The sequence below is a fragment of the Acromyrmex echinatior genome, chromosome 8, assembly GCF_024713525.1.
Source record: "Acromyrmex echinatior isolate Ae372 chromosome 8, ASM2471352v2, whole genome shotgun sequence".
In the NCBI taxonomy this organism is placed as follows: Eukaryota; Metazoa; Arthropoda; class Insecta; order Hymenoptera; family Formicidae; genus Acromyrmex; species Acromyrmex echinatior.
This window is the reverse complement of record NC_141859.1, coordinates 4,879,799-4,893,280: the sequence shown is the minus strand read 5'-3', so window position 1 is coordinate 4,893,280 and position 13,482 is coordinate 4,879,799. Positions and strand designations below refer to the sequence as shown.

The 13,482-nt window shown below is 32.7% G+C and overlaps 3 protein-coding genes across 6 annotated transcripts; 2 read left to right on the top strand and 1 right to left on the bottom strand.

Moving 5' to 3' along the window:
• Positions 1 to 104: 104 nt before the first annotated feature.
• Positions 105 to 5,018, top strand: Hs3st-B (Heparan sulfate 3-O sulfotransferase-B). The gene is made up of 4 exons (XM_087408493.1): positions 105 to 222; positions 1,675 to 2,260; positions 2,847 to 3,337; positions 4,135 to 5,018. The coding sequence occupies exons 2-4, from the start codon at positions 1,794 to 1,796 to the stop codon at positions 4,257 to 4,259; spliced, it is 1,083 nt and encodes a 360-aa protein (XP_087264619.1). The 5' UTR covers positions 105 to 222; positions 1,675 to 1,793; the 3' UTR covers positions 4,260 to 5,018.
• Positions 5,019 to 6,767: 1,749 nt separating this feature from the next.
• On the bottom strand, positions 6,768 to 11,350 carry LOC105144520 (FGGY carbohydrate kinase domain-containing protein). 4 transcript variants are annotated; one of them, XM_087408489.1, is made up of 11 exons: positions 11,259 to 11,350; positions 10,317 to 10,575; positions 10,128 to 10,239; positions 9,777 to 10,014; positions 9,571 to 9,698; positions 9,088 to 9,270; positions 8,807 to 9,014; positions 8,599 to 8,749; positions 8,268 to 8,342; positions 7,767 to 8,041; positions 6,768 to 7,549 (listed from the first exon to the last, which is right to left on the bottom strand). In XM_087408489.1, the coding sequence occupies exons 2-11, from the start codon at positions 10,515 to 10,517 to the stop codon at positions 7,465 to 7,467; spliced, it is 1,656 nt and encodes a 551-aa protein (XP_087264615.1). In that variant the 5' UTR covers positions 10,518 to 10,575; positions 11,259 to 11,350; the 3' UTR covers positions 6,768 to 7,464. The 4 variants fall into 4 exon arrangements, with proteins under 4 accessions (XP_087264615.1, XP_011051775.1, XP_011051776.1 ...); XM_011053473.2 differs by having other exon boundaries at positions 11,067 to 11,313; XM_011053474.2 differs by having other exon boundaries at positions 11,097 to 11,313.
• Pop5 (POP5 ribonuclease P/MRP subunit) lies at positions 11,344 to 13,026 on the top strand. The gene is made up of 4 exons (XM_011053472.2): positions 11,344 to 11,602; positions 11,694 to 11,842; positions 12,589 to 12,758; positions 12,840 to 13,026. The coding sequence occupies exons 1-4, from the start codon at positions 11,583 to 11,585 to the stop codon at positions 12,954 to 12,956; spliced, it is 456 nt and encodes a 151-aa protein (XP_011051774.1). The 5' UTR covers positions 11,344 to 11,582; the 3' UTR covers positions 12,957 to 13,026.
• The last annotated feature ends 456 nt before the right edge of the window (positions 13,027 to 13,482 follow it).

The following is a 13,482-nucleotide window of genomic DNA, read 5'->3' as shown; positions in this document are numbered from 1 at the left end:
GCATGACGACAGAAGTGGCGCCGATCAGAAACGGGGACCGCGGACCAGTTACGGGTCTGCCCGTGCAGTTTGATAACGCGCTAAATGTGCACTTTCCGCGCGCGAGACCGTGTGTCCGCATCCGCAACCCTCCACCGGCTGCGCCAGTCGCACGTTGGCCGATGACGGACGCGCACGGGGTGAAAGTAAATGTGTCTCCGACCGGCGACACGTTACTCCGGGGTAAGTGTAATCCGAACTTCGGATTTAGTCATCCGGTTTGTCCAACGGAGTGGCCCGATCTCTCCGGACATTCCCGGGACGTCCTGTCGTTTTGGAAATTCCCGGGAGTGACAAACATTTCTCGTAATTTATTCTGCTTTCGAGTTAAGCGGATTGCAGAGATCCGCTTTTGCATTTTATTTCTCACCTTCAAACACAAAGCGATTACGAGAACAACACTGACTTTGACGCGAAATTACTTTGTGTTTTATGGAAATAGAAAGAGTATACTTCAACCACAAGAAATGAAACGAATCCATTATGCATTTCAAATCTTTTTACATGTACGAGATTATGTAATTTTTGAGGAATACATTTTCCGGATCTACGAAAGTCTGATTGCTTTCAAATATTTTCATGGGCATTTCAGAAACTTGAAAAATACAAGAATATGTTAAGTTTTATTTCATCAATAGTGTATCTTTTTATTATATTTATATTGTGACCTTTATAGAAATCCAATTTAATATACCGATCATATATTTTATGCTAAAAATGACCTATTTATTTATTATTATCATTTATTTATTATCATTTATTTATTAAAAACACTAAACAACAGTGATCTTATTAAAATAAATAAATAATCACTTCCATTATTAAATTTCTGTAAAGCAATATTATCATTTGGTATCCTTTCATTTTAATTCTAAAAAAATACATAGGCTGTTTTTAATCTCCGTGAAAAATTTCTTCTTCATTAATGTATAATTGAGAAATATAATCATAAATTTTTGTTGAATGTATACTGAGAAAAAAGTTAACTTGACTAAATGCGTTTAGTTCGTAATGAATATTTAGTTCAAATATTTAAATATTTAAGTTAAATATACCTGAGTCATGTCAACAAAATTTTGTAATTTAAAACATTTTACTTGTTTGAATTAATAAATATTTGCTTGACAGTCCGCTGCTTTTTAGTTGAATCAATTAATATCTTTTTTAATCAACAACTTTTTCTCAGTGTATCTTCTCTTTACAATGTGTTAAATTACTTTATTGTATTAAATTACTAATTAGGAAAAATTATTATTTGTTATCTTTTTATTTTAATTCTGAAATAAAGAAACATACAAACGATTTTTTTATAATCTTCATCAGAAATTTCTTCTTCATCAATTTCAATTTCAAAAGGTATAATTGAGAAATATAATCGTACTAAATTTTTGTTCCATGTAAATTTCCTTGCTATCTTCTATTTGCAGTATTCCTCAATTCTCCTTATATCAAAATTTAAAAATGCAAAGAGATCGGACCACCCGGTTCGTCAGACGACGCAGATACTATCGTATTCGATTTTTCACCCGCTGTCGGATACACCAGTTGCATTTCCGCGCATAATTCACGAGCGAAGATTATTCCTGTCTGATCGTAACACATAGCGCATATACAAGATATCGGAAAATCTTTCAGACATCGCAAAGAATATCGGCGCGAGCGTATTGGTGTCGATGAAGGAGACGGCGAACAACGCGGCGATATAATGGCATCCAGGAAGCCGACCAAGTACGACGATTCGTAAAATCGCGAAGATGGAATTGCGAAAAGGCTCCTGGAAGATCGTGATTCTCGTGTGTGCGTTAGTCATCTACTTGTGGATGCTCTTCATCGATCACTCGCACGTGTTAACTGACATATCACAGAAGATCACACTGCAGAAAACGCGAGTTCCCTCAAGGACTGTCTTGTACCAAAGTTCTGATCGATCTAAGATTGAGGACGTACCTCCGGATGGTCGGACGGATTCGAAGAAATCGCAATTTCTCTCACCTCGAAACATGAGCGGTACGCTCGAGGGAGGTATATCGGAGTATCAGACACTTAAGCAACAAGGTCTGCTACCAAGCCGGCAATTACCGACCGCTCTGATAATCGGCGTGAAGAAAGGCGGAACGAGAGCCCTTTTAGAGTTCCTGAGATTACATCCCGCGATTCGCGCCGCTGGCTCCGAAGTTCATTTCTTCGATCATCATTACGTTAAAGGATTCCGTTGGTACAGGTGCGTGCGACAAATCGTTTCAACGATTGAAACGCAACGTAGCACTCATCCACTTAAAAGTTTCGTAATTGCAAACTTCCGAGATATATAAAGTTCCATTCTGTTTCTCCTAATTGTTTTTTACATTCAATTAATAATAATTTCTTTTAGTAAAGATCTTTACTGAGATAAATGAATATAATATTTTAAAAGTAATTAATTGTAATTAAATAAATAATTTAATAATTTCATTTTTTTTTAATGTTGGTATATAAAAAACACAATAGTTTCAAATCTAAAACTAATCTCTTTAAAGAATTGAATTTACTTGTTCTTTTGCATGAGATATTCCTCGTTAATCTCATTGTCTTCTTTCATTGGAGATACTCTCTATAATATATTATAAATCTTTAGTCTTTAATAATGGGCGGTATTCGTAATCCGTTTTTATCTTAAGATCGTCTAAATAATGTTTTAAGATGCTAATACAGCTCTTTGGTTGGTTCATAACATCTTAAGTCGGTCTTAAAGATAAAATTCAACTATGAATACTAGCCAATGTCTTCAATTACATAATATGTTTCTAACAATTCTTAATAATAATCAGACGCAGAATGCCTCCAACTCTGATCGGTCAGATCACCATGGAGAAGACGCCATCATATTTCGTGACAAGCGAGGTGCCAAAAAGGGTGAAGCACATGAACCCAGGGATGAAGCTGATCGTTGTGGTGAGGGATCCCGTGACTCGGGCAATCTCCGATTACACACAGGTGAAGAGTAAGCGTCGCAAGATGCCACGCTTCGAAGATCTAGCCTTCCTTAACGGATCGAAGATCGTGGATACTTCTTGGATGCCTCTGAAGATTGGAGTCTACGTGCGGCACCTGGAACGATGGTTGCAGTACTTCCCGTTGTCGCAGTTTTTATTCGTATCCGGTGAACGTCTGATCGCCGACCCGGTGACGGAAGTCACTCGGGTGCAAGACTTCCTGGGTCTCAAGCGAGTGATATGCGAGAAACACTTCTATTTCAACGCTACTAAGGGCTTCCCTTGCTTGCTCAAGTCGGAGGATCGCGCAACGCCGCACTGTCTTGGTAGGATAGTTGAAAATCGGTCTCAAAAAGAATTTCCAGATCATATGGAAAAATAAATTCCTCCATGTGAAAGAATGGTTTTGCTGAAGTCTTTACAAATTTAATTAGACACAGATCTGAAAATAATTTTGTTGGATCGTTAAAATAATTATATAGGACACTCAAACTGATTGCTAGAATGTCGAAACTTTTTACAGTTTTTTTACAACTTATTGATTATTATGTTTGAGATTAACACGTAATTTAATTGATCCAACAAGATTATTTTCAGAACTTATCCAGCTACGTTTTTAGATACTTTAGCAAAATCGTTATTTCTATGTCAGGAAGCAGAATGCACATACTGCAACAATTATTTCGACATCAACTAAAAATAACATAATATCAAATATAATTATAATTTCACACTCAACAATATAAATGTAATAACATATAGTGTTACGTAAAAATTATATTGTTGAGACTGCGAAAATTAAAGTCATGTTACTTTTAATTAGTGTAATTGGTTTAATTGTTGACTGAGTTGTCATTAAAAATCTATTTTCGCAGAAATTATAAACAAAGTACGATTTAAGATCGTTGTCTTCCGTCGATTTTAAATGGTATAGTGAAAATGAAATTACTTGGTACTTCTTCAGAAATGAAGCTATATGTCAGTCTTTCTCATTAATTTTTAACAGTGAAATTTTTCATCGCTCAAAAATCACTAGAAACTTTTTACGGAATGTATTGTATTTGATTCACAATAAAATATCGCAAAAATATGTAATGTTCGATATAAGATTATTATCTTTCAGGAAAAAACAAGGGTCGTAGTCATCCCTACATCGACCCCATGGCGGTTCAGCGCCTTCGAGATTTTTATCGGCCATTCAATCAACGATTTTATCAATTGGCGGGTATGGATTTCGGCTGGTACTAAAATACACGCGTATCGCATACATACATATCGTAAGCAGGAAAACGGAGTCAATTGTCGTCAAGTACTTGTTACGATATCTATTATCCTGAATATCCTGATAATCTGATAAGAATACATATTACAATCATATCAGAATGCGCCGTTAGTGCATATTAGTGTTTGAATAATTAAGACTTTTCCAAAATCTTGCTTTCGATGCTGTAGTAATTTAAATTTCATCTAATTTTAATATTTTTAAATTAAATTGTAAGAAAACATATTTTTTCTTTCTAATTTAATGTAGCGTTAAATTGAGATAACTAGAATTAATTTGTATTTTTCCAAATCTTGCTTCCAATAATGTAGTCATCAATTTCATAAGATTTTAATCTTCTAAAATTAAATTGCAAAATTAGAACATATATCTTTTCTAACTTTTTGTTATATAATTTAAATATATGTAGCATTAAATAATCTCTCTATAAGAACTCTCTAATAGAAATCAATGTTTTCTGTTTGTTATTTGTAACATAGATTAATTAATTAGATTAATTAGATTTGTAGTTTAGTAAATATTAGATTTGCCAAGAAATAGAAAGGAATGATTATCTGTTAAAATGATGAGCGCACAGTTACCGTCCGGAAGTTTGTTTACGAAAAGGAACCGTGACATATCTATATAATTATCCTATAATTCTTATAATTATCATAATAAGATTATAAAATAATGAGATTATATCTGAGATTCATATTAAAGATACTTCTATATATATATATATATATATATATATATATATATATATATATATATATATACGCAATGAAAAGAATATAAAATCTGTATAACTATATATATATATATAAACACATATATAATAAAATAATATGTGAAAATGAAGAGAAAACTTTATATATAGTTTCTTTAGGTCAACATCAAATTAGTTCTTTTTATCGAATAAAGTAAAATTAATTTAATATTGTCATACATGGTTGAATCGAATGCTAATATTAAAATATTTATCGATATTTTTCGTTATTATTATTTTTAACTTTTCATTTTTAATCTTGTAAGTTAACACGATAGTGCAATTATTAATGTATCTCTCTTTGTGTTTTGATAAATTTAAGCGAAATGTAACCACGAACGCGGTAACCATTATGCAACGAAAGGGCAAAGTGATTAAAAAAATTATCAGATAAAAATTTATTCGCGTTGGCCATATTGTAGGAAATGTATCTTAAAATTTTTGTAATTGTACTGTTTTAATTGTATCATCAAAATTTATAATTTTAATTAATTTTTAAGTAATTCATATATAATTAAAATGAACCTTTTTACAATGAAAATTTAATCTATTTTCATCTGCACATATAATATCACGTATTAGATCGTGGTTTATGTGCAAAACAATTTATAAATTTTATTATAATTTAAATTTTTATGTTTAAAAAATTTATATTTTATATTTAATTCGCACATGTAAAATTTTTTAATTTTTTTATACACCACGCTCAATAATCGCTTCGCCCTTATTAACAATCCAATTGTGCATTTGTCTTTAATGTAATGTATAGTATGACAATGACGAATAAGTATAGAAATAGCAACATTCGCTAGTTCCTAAGTATTAAAATCTAGTCAATACAATTAGCAAAGATATGCGTATTTATAGAACAGCTGGATAGAAGACCTCCGATATAATTAAATCACGAATTAGATTTAATTATGCAGAGTATAACGTGTTAAATTCGGGGATAAAAATAATGATAATATTTCATTAACGAGTACTGAGAAAATTTCACAAGACATGGATTTATTTCTAACTTTGCAAAATACTGAAATATGCTTATCTCCAATTCCTGCATTTCACGATATATTCTGTAAGTCAGCATTTATAAGATAAAACTAACAAGATTAGTATATTATGAAATAAATCCGAACACGAAGAAAAATTAATTTGAACGAAGAAGATAGGAAGTTAGCGAATTTATTATTCCGTAAGTTCTAGAAATTAGAGCGCAAGGTATACGTTAATATTTGTATGTAAGAAAGAATAACAATTAAGTAATGTACTTAATTCGATGACAGTCGGACGGCTATATATTTATTTAGTACGTAAGAATGAAAGTAGACAACATTTAGCGATACGATCAGTGCGAATGACGAATAATAATGTAATAGTGAAGCACAGTGCTTTTGCTCAAATTGTATTACAGGAGGCTGTCAACCTAATATAAGTATTTCATACATTGTTTTAAATATGTTTTGAATACAGGCTGTTTGACAAATAGAGCAAAATATGTACATAAATGTTATGCAAAATGTTTAAAAACCGCGATTCACCCATTGATAGATGCTATATAAATAGATTCGTGCCTTTTTGTAGCCGTTTTATTATAAATAGCACGCAATCGCTACGTAGTATCCGCTTTCCCAGTTAAATTTTCAATTCCTTTTCTTTTGTTGATGTTTCATTTTTGTGTCATTGAAGGTGATATTAATTTGTGATTTGAAAATCATGAACATAATTTATGTTTTTTTAGAAGAATTTATTAAAAGAATATAATTTGTAAGAGAAATATCTAAGCATACAATACAAAATATAACGCAGATGGAAAATCTGTGTAGTAATAGTTATACATAAATGAATATTTTCAATATATAAATTCCCATATATTTTTCTACTTTTGCACTATAATAGAGGTTCAAAATGTAGAGATCCAAAATTAAATGAATATAAAAATGTATAATAACAAGGGTACTGTCTTTTTCAGACTACAAGATGAATTAGACTGCAAGGAATATTCATCGCCGCATCGTATTGAAACATTAAAAATCAGCATTATACCATAAATAATATCAGTATTCTAGATTCTTAATGATTCCATTGTAAAACGATGTAGTAAATCGTAAACATACTACGCACATAACTATTACTGCCATTGACGTCATTAATGTCACAGTAAGTAATTATTTTTATCTATTATTAGAGCAAATGATATTTCAGATGCAATACCGATATTTTCCAGCGGAATATTTTTTCTTTGCAGGAAGCTCAATCCGAATCTATCTATAAAATTAAATTCATTCCTCGAGGCCTCAGAGATTCCTCCTGAATATCGAATATTCGGAGATTATTTATCTTCACTCAAACTCCCAATTATAAAAAGATTTACTAAACACAGTCTATTATTAATCTGTTTAAACAAGGGACGGAAGAATAGACTATAATTCTTCGCTCATTAATATCCTGTATTCTTGCTGGTCTTGAACCATTTTCTTGAATACGCGATATTTACGAAGGTGATATCTGAAATAATTGAAAGACATATGAAATATATGAAAAATTTTTTTAAATATATCTTTTTTAAATAAATATCAAATAATAATATAGAAACAATCACTTAATATTAATTAAGCTAATAATAATATAATAATGTTTTCTTTAAAGTTAATTCCATCAGAAATTTATAGAAAAATGCAATATTTTTTTAACTGTTCTCCTATCTTATTAATCATTTGCTTACTTGTAACATTCGTTCGTTGGTTTCACTACGTTCGCCGATCCCGCCATTCTCTGAATAGTCTCATGTATAGAATATTTTCTCGTAGCACATGCTCCAAGGATCGCCGCGCCTACCAAAACCGATTCTCGCTCCACGGGGCAAAGTACCGGTAACGCCAACACATCGGCTTGTATTTGGATAAACAGTGGATTTTGACTGAGTCCACCGCAAACTAGTATACTCTCTATATTATGGCCGGCCGCCGATAAAACTTCAATTATATGCTTCGTACCGTACTGAAAATTAATATAACGTTAATTAGAAAATATATTATCTTATTGTGAAGATTAAGATGATTTTATCTAATAAAAATCACTTCAGTGTTTAATTTTTAAGTATACTAATTTTAAAAAATACTCTTGTATTTTCACATATGAAATAGTGAAGACAACTCATTTAGATAAAACTTTGCACTATGGTTTTTAATGAATTAAAAGTATTTTTAATTTGCTCTTAACATACCGTTAGTGCCTGTACTGCTGCCAAGTATAATAACGCTAGATTTTCCTGATCCACAGATAAAGATAATCCAGATACCTAAGGTATAGATAAATAATATAATATAAAATTTTATATATTAGGTGTTGGAATTAATTCGTAGCGTTTTACAAGTGATGGGAAGTACTTTCATTAATGTATTTTTTAATGCTCATGTGAAATAAATAACATTCTTTCATTAAAAAACGCTACGAATTAATTCCAACACCTAATATATATATATATATATATATATATATATACACATCTTTTTATATCAATATAAGATTCAAAGAAAGAATATGTGTCTCAATACCATTCCTTTCAATGTTGGATCAGCGAGAGGCGAACGATTACCATGGAAATCCGGCCATACATGTATATCCTTAGTCAGATACGACACGTTCTGCAGATTCTTCTGCTCAGCCATAACGTGCAACAATTCGGACAAGTATTGTTGAATATGTCTGAAATAAATTCGTTTTCGTACATATTCGTTCACAGTCTTCTTTCGACGAACTCACTTATTGCCGCTCAAAGTCATCAGGATTCCCGGCGTCGCGGGGTGCGTATCAATGACGTGATCAAGCAGCTTTCCGGTAGCACTTTGCCCTCCCTCATTGAGCCAGAAACCGGGCACCATCGCACTATAGTATGGACCCCAAACACCATTTACAAATATCTTGTTCTCATTCACTACCATATGACAAGTTGAAGTGCCGCATATCAAAGCTAAAAATTACAATTTATATTATATTCTTTTCCTTTTTGGCTGAGCAATGCATATCGTAAGTATCTTGCGCACCCAATCGATTGGAGAAATTCGGGGACACATCTGACGCGTAACATCCAATCATTCCGAGACCACCGGCGTGTGCGTCAATTAGCGAGGTCCCAACTGGTGTTCCTTTCAATAATCCCAATTCTGCTGCAGCTTTTGTCGACAATCCGGATTCAATCGCATCACCAGGTACCCTTATATCGTTCCCTTAACATTAATATTAATCTTTATTAAGGTAAAATAAAAATTCAATCATAAAATTCTCGTGTCTTATATATTCAAAATAAAATAAAACATCATGATCGCGTTTAATAAAATGTTTATTTTAAAGTTATTGGAAGTTTTCTTCGAATTGATTGGATTATACTTTTAAATCTAGAGAAATAGTTCTATTTCAACAAACAAAATCTTCAAGTTGCAAAATAAACATTCTGCTGAACACGATTTTTGTTTCACAATATCGAAATTAACTGAATAGTTTACAATTTGAATGATTTATTAATATACCTATTTTTCTCCAATTATCTTTTTTCAGGTCTCGTAAATTGAGCTGTTCAAAGAAATCCTCGTCCCATCCGTTCTTACCAGTAGGATTAGCGCTATAATTCCACTTACACACTAAAGAACACAATGATCTGAAACAAAAATGAAAGATTTAACTTCTCTGCTTGCTTTTTCATTTACTAAAGAATTTAAGCATTGAGGATTCATACCGGGATTCCGATTCAGTGGCTTTCCACGTTAAGAAGTCTGGTAAATCAAACAGTAGCGCGGCAGAATTCCAGGAGGCAGGCAAATTCTTTTTGAGCCACAGCATCTTAGGTGTTTGCATCTCGAGAGAAACTTTGCCGCCTACATATTGCAATACATCGTGACCCATAGAATTAATAAAGTCAGCTTCCTCGTGTGCTCTGTGATCCATCCACAGTATGACATTTTGTTTCTCTTGTCCTGAATAATTAATACATTAATTTTCTATCACAATAATATTATATTATTACTGTTACGTGAATTCGACACAAAGTTGAAATAAGAAAGAAATAGCCAGTGTCCTTTCTTTGTACCTGTAGGACTAACTGTTATTGGTAAACCTGCTTCATCTACAACCACCATTGAGCAAGTAGCATCGAATCCAATCCCTTTAACATCTTCTGCAGAGATATCAGCAACAACTGACTGAAATAAAATTATAATCTCAAATCTGATATTAAACCGGTATAACTATATGTGCTGTTGCAAAAATCTAATTTTACCTTAACAACGTGGCACACGGCACTCCAAATATTATCAGATGATTGTTCATAAAAGTTTGGTGCAGGATGAAATATCTCGAGTGGACATGTAGCCACCTTCTTTATCTTCCCACTCAAAGTAACCAGAGCCGCTCGGACACTTCCTGTCCCCACGTCCACACCTACGAAGAAATCCATGTTCATCGCAGCTGTAGACAGCATCTGCAATCTCGCGTTGAGCAGAATCGACTAAATACTTCGTATCCAGCTTAGGCATGAACTGTAAAGAGGAAACGACTATTAACCAATCATAATGCAAGTGTTAATCATCAACATATATTTTTAAGATGACATGACCCTGAGATAACATTAATTACGAAGTAAAGAGAGATATGGAGTAAATAAAGACTTCAAATAGTATAGTGTTATCAGCTAACGTTTCTTTAATTCAACAGTATACACACAAATACTACATTGGTGAACACAAGTAGAATATGATTTACTTGCTTCTTGTGGTTCATTGGCAGCTACAGAATAGCTTTTAATAGCAATTAGCAAAACGTATACATGCGACATATGGTGTAATTAACACTTCAAATCACAGAATATCTCAGGAGCAAAATTATTAAGCAAAACTATTGCATTGTTTGCAACATAATTATTTGAAGTTCAGAGGCATGTAAGAATATCTTTCCCTAAATTATCTTGACCTTACAATCACCGCGCGCTCTTACGACTTGCGACTGCCACGTTTCACTCTGTTATACTTACATATTTAAATAAGGAACTGTTGTTACATACTTGGTGAAAGTATTGACAGTCACTTTAATCGACGTCACGGTGATGTAACGTGACATCGCGATATCACTCGACGTGCTCTCCGGCAAGAAGGCATGGATCAATGCATGATGGATATGAAAAATGCCCTGCACAATCGTTGTGCGAAAACTGCTGCATATTAACCTTTGTTGTATACACGCGTGTACGCTGTACGCACGTGTACCGTACCAAGCCGTGCGATTGATACCAATAAGACCTAGCCGTACCTGAGTACCAAACGCACGTGTAGTGTAGCTGGAGACGCTGGAGTGCGTGGACGTTTGCGTTCGCTTCGTACAATTTGTGTTCATTTTCGTTTCCGTGGAAATAACGTTCATGACTCTGGACTTTTCTTTGGACTAATGGAACTTTCAGACTAGCATGAACTTTCAGAATTCCGGTGGATATTAAAGTAGGAGTGCAATTGCGTTTGCAACTGTCAGTATTGTTGTTGGGATAACCTGAAACATGGTCCGCTTTAAAAACAGGTGACTCGTTAAACTCATAGTTGAACTTACTACTGAATTGTCAAATTTCCAACTTGGCTTATAACCGTATTCTGTTATTACATTTGCTTAGATACATTGTTTTCACAATAAAGCCACATAACGACAGTGATGACAAGCAGGCGGCATGGAAGAATACGCATGTGTCTAATGCAATTAAATTGAAGGTGCAACAACTGTATGGAGATGTTGGAGTTGCAGCGATAAAGGACGGCTTCGACGGTAATTTAGTGTTGGATATTAGAGAAAAATTGGTAATTTTAGAGCGGAATCCATAGACGTTGCTTAAGATTCGAGATAGTCTTAAGCTAGTACATGAATCAATCAGAGAGCATATCTTAATGCCCGTATTTTTAGTCAGATGTACTTAAGACTTCCTTAAATTTATCTTTAGTTCAATATCTAGTCAATGAAGTAATTCGTAGAGCATCTGAAGATAAATTTAAGAAAGCCTTAAAAGTTAAATATAAGGCCTGACTATGGCCGGTATTCATAGTCGGATCTTATATTCAAGACCGTCTTAGGCCGGTATTCATAGTCGAATCTTATTTCAAGACCATCTTAAGTAATGTCTTAAAACGCTAATGCAGTCATCTGGTTGGTTCGTGACTTCTTAAGACCGTACTTAAGACAGTCTTAAGACTGTGAATACTGGTCTTAAGTACGATCTTAAGAAGTCACGAACTAATCAGAAGACTGCGTCTTAAGACATTATTTAAGATGGTCTTGAAATAAGACTCGACTATGAATACCGGCCTTAATCTATTGGAAAATTACATAATAACTCTCTCTAAACTCTAAATCTTAAAAAAAATTTTTCTTGATCTATGATATATTTCCACATGACTTAGTGAAATACTTTTGTTATTTAACATATAAATTTGGACAATCTGAAATTTTACTTAAGATTAAGAACAGACTATGATCTATTTTTAAGCCTAAATACAAATTTGTTTTTTTTGCTGCAGCAAAATACTGCAACATACAAACAAAAATAGCAATAATAAGACTGAGGCATGGACCTCATAAATATGCATTACATGCTATTCCGCTGATAAACGACGTAGGTGGACGATTAGTCAAAACGAAGATTCTGTATATAGGAGCGACTCTGAAACACTGTTTCCTCTTTATCAGAGTAAGATTTGCAACATTCATCTATTTCACTTGTGCCTAGTTGAGAAAGAAAAATATATTTTCGTTCCTCTATTTCTTTTAGAAACATCAAGAAAAGAAGCTGGAACAGTTATGGTCGAAATTGCCAACAGAAGCCGAGAAAAAACGGATGGAGACTTTTCTGATGACTCTGACCCCCGCTATGAAGGACTTCAAGTAAAAATCATCGTTGTAAATAATGAATTGTTTTTGTTTTAAGTTTATAAATATAAATAAAGAGTTTTAATATATTTCATGAATTAAATATACATTAATATCTGATCACAAAGCCATTTCATGGAAATCTCTATATCTTTCCACAAAGAAATATAAGCGATGTCTCTCTTCTCTATTTTTGTTTTTAATTTTGCTTCGAAGTTTCATTTAGAGTTTAGTGTCCATTTTTATCAATGTACAACTTTAATCTTCATTCAACTTATTTTTGTAATTCTTAGATCCTATCAATGTAAGATTAACTTTAATTTTTCACTTTAACTTACTCTTTATCTTTTTGACTTTTTCTCATTCTCATAATTAAAAAAACATAGACAAAGAGTAAATTTATCCGAGATTAAAGTTAATATTTTACATTGGTGAAATCAGCAATAAAGAATTAAAAGAATTAAAAAAAGAAAGATGATAAGTTGAACGAAGATTAGAATTAAGAAAAGCTGAAGAGTTAATTGAATCGAAATGTAAAAAAAGAA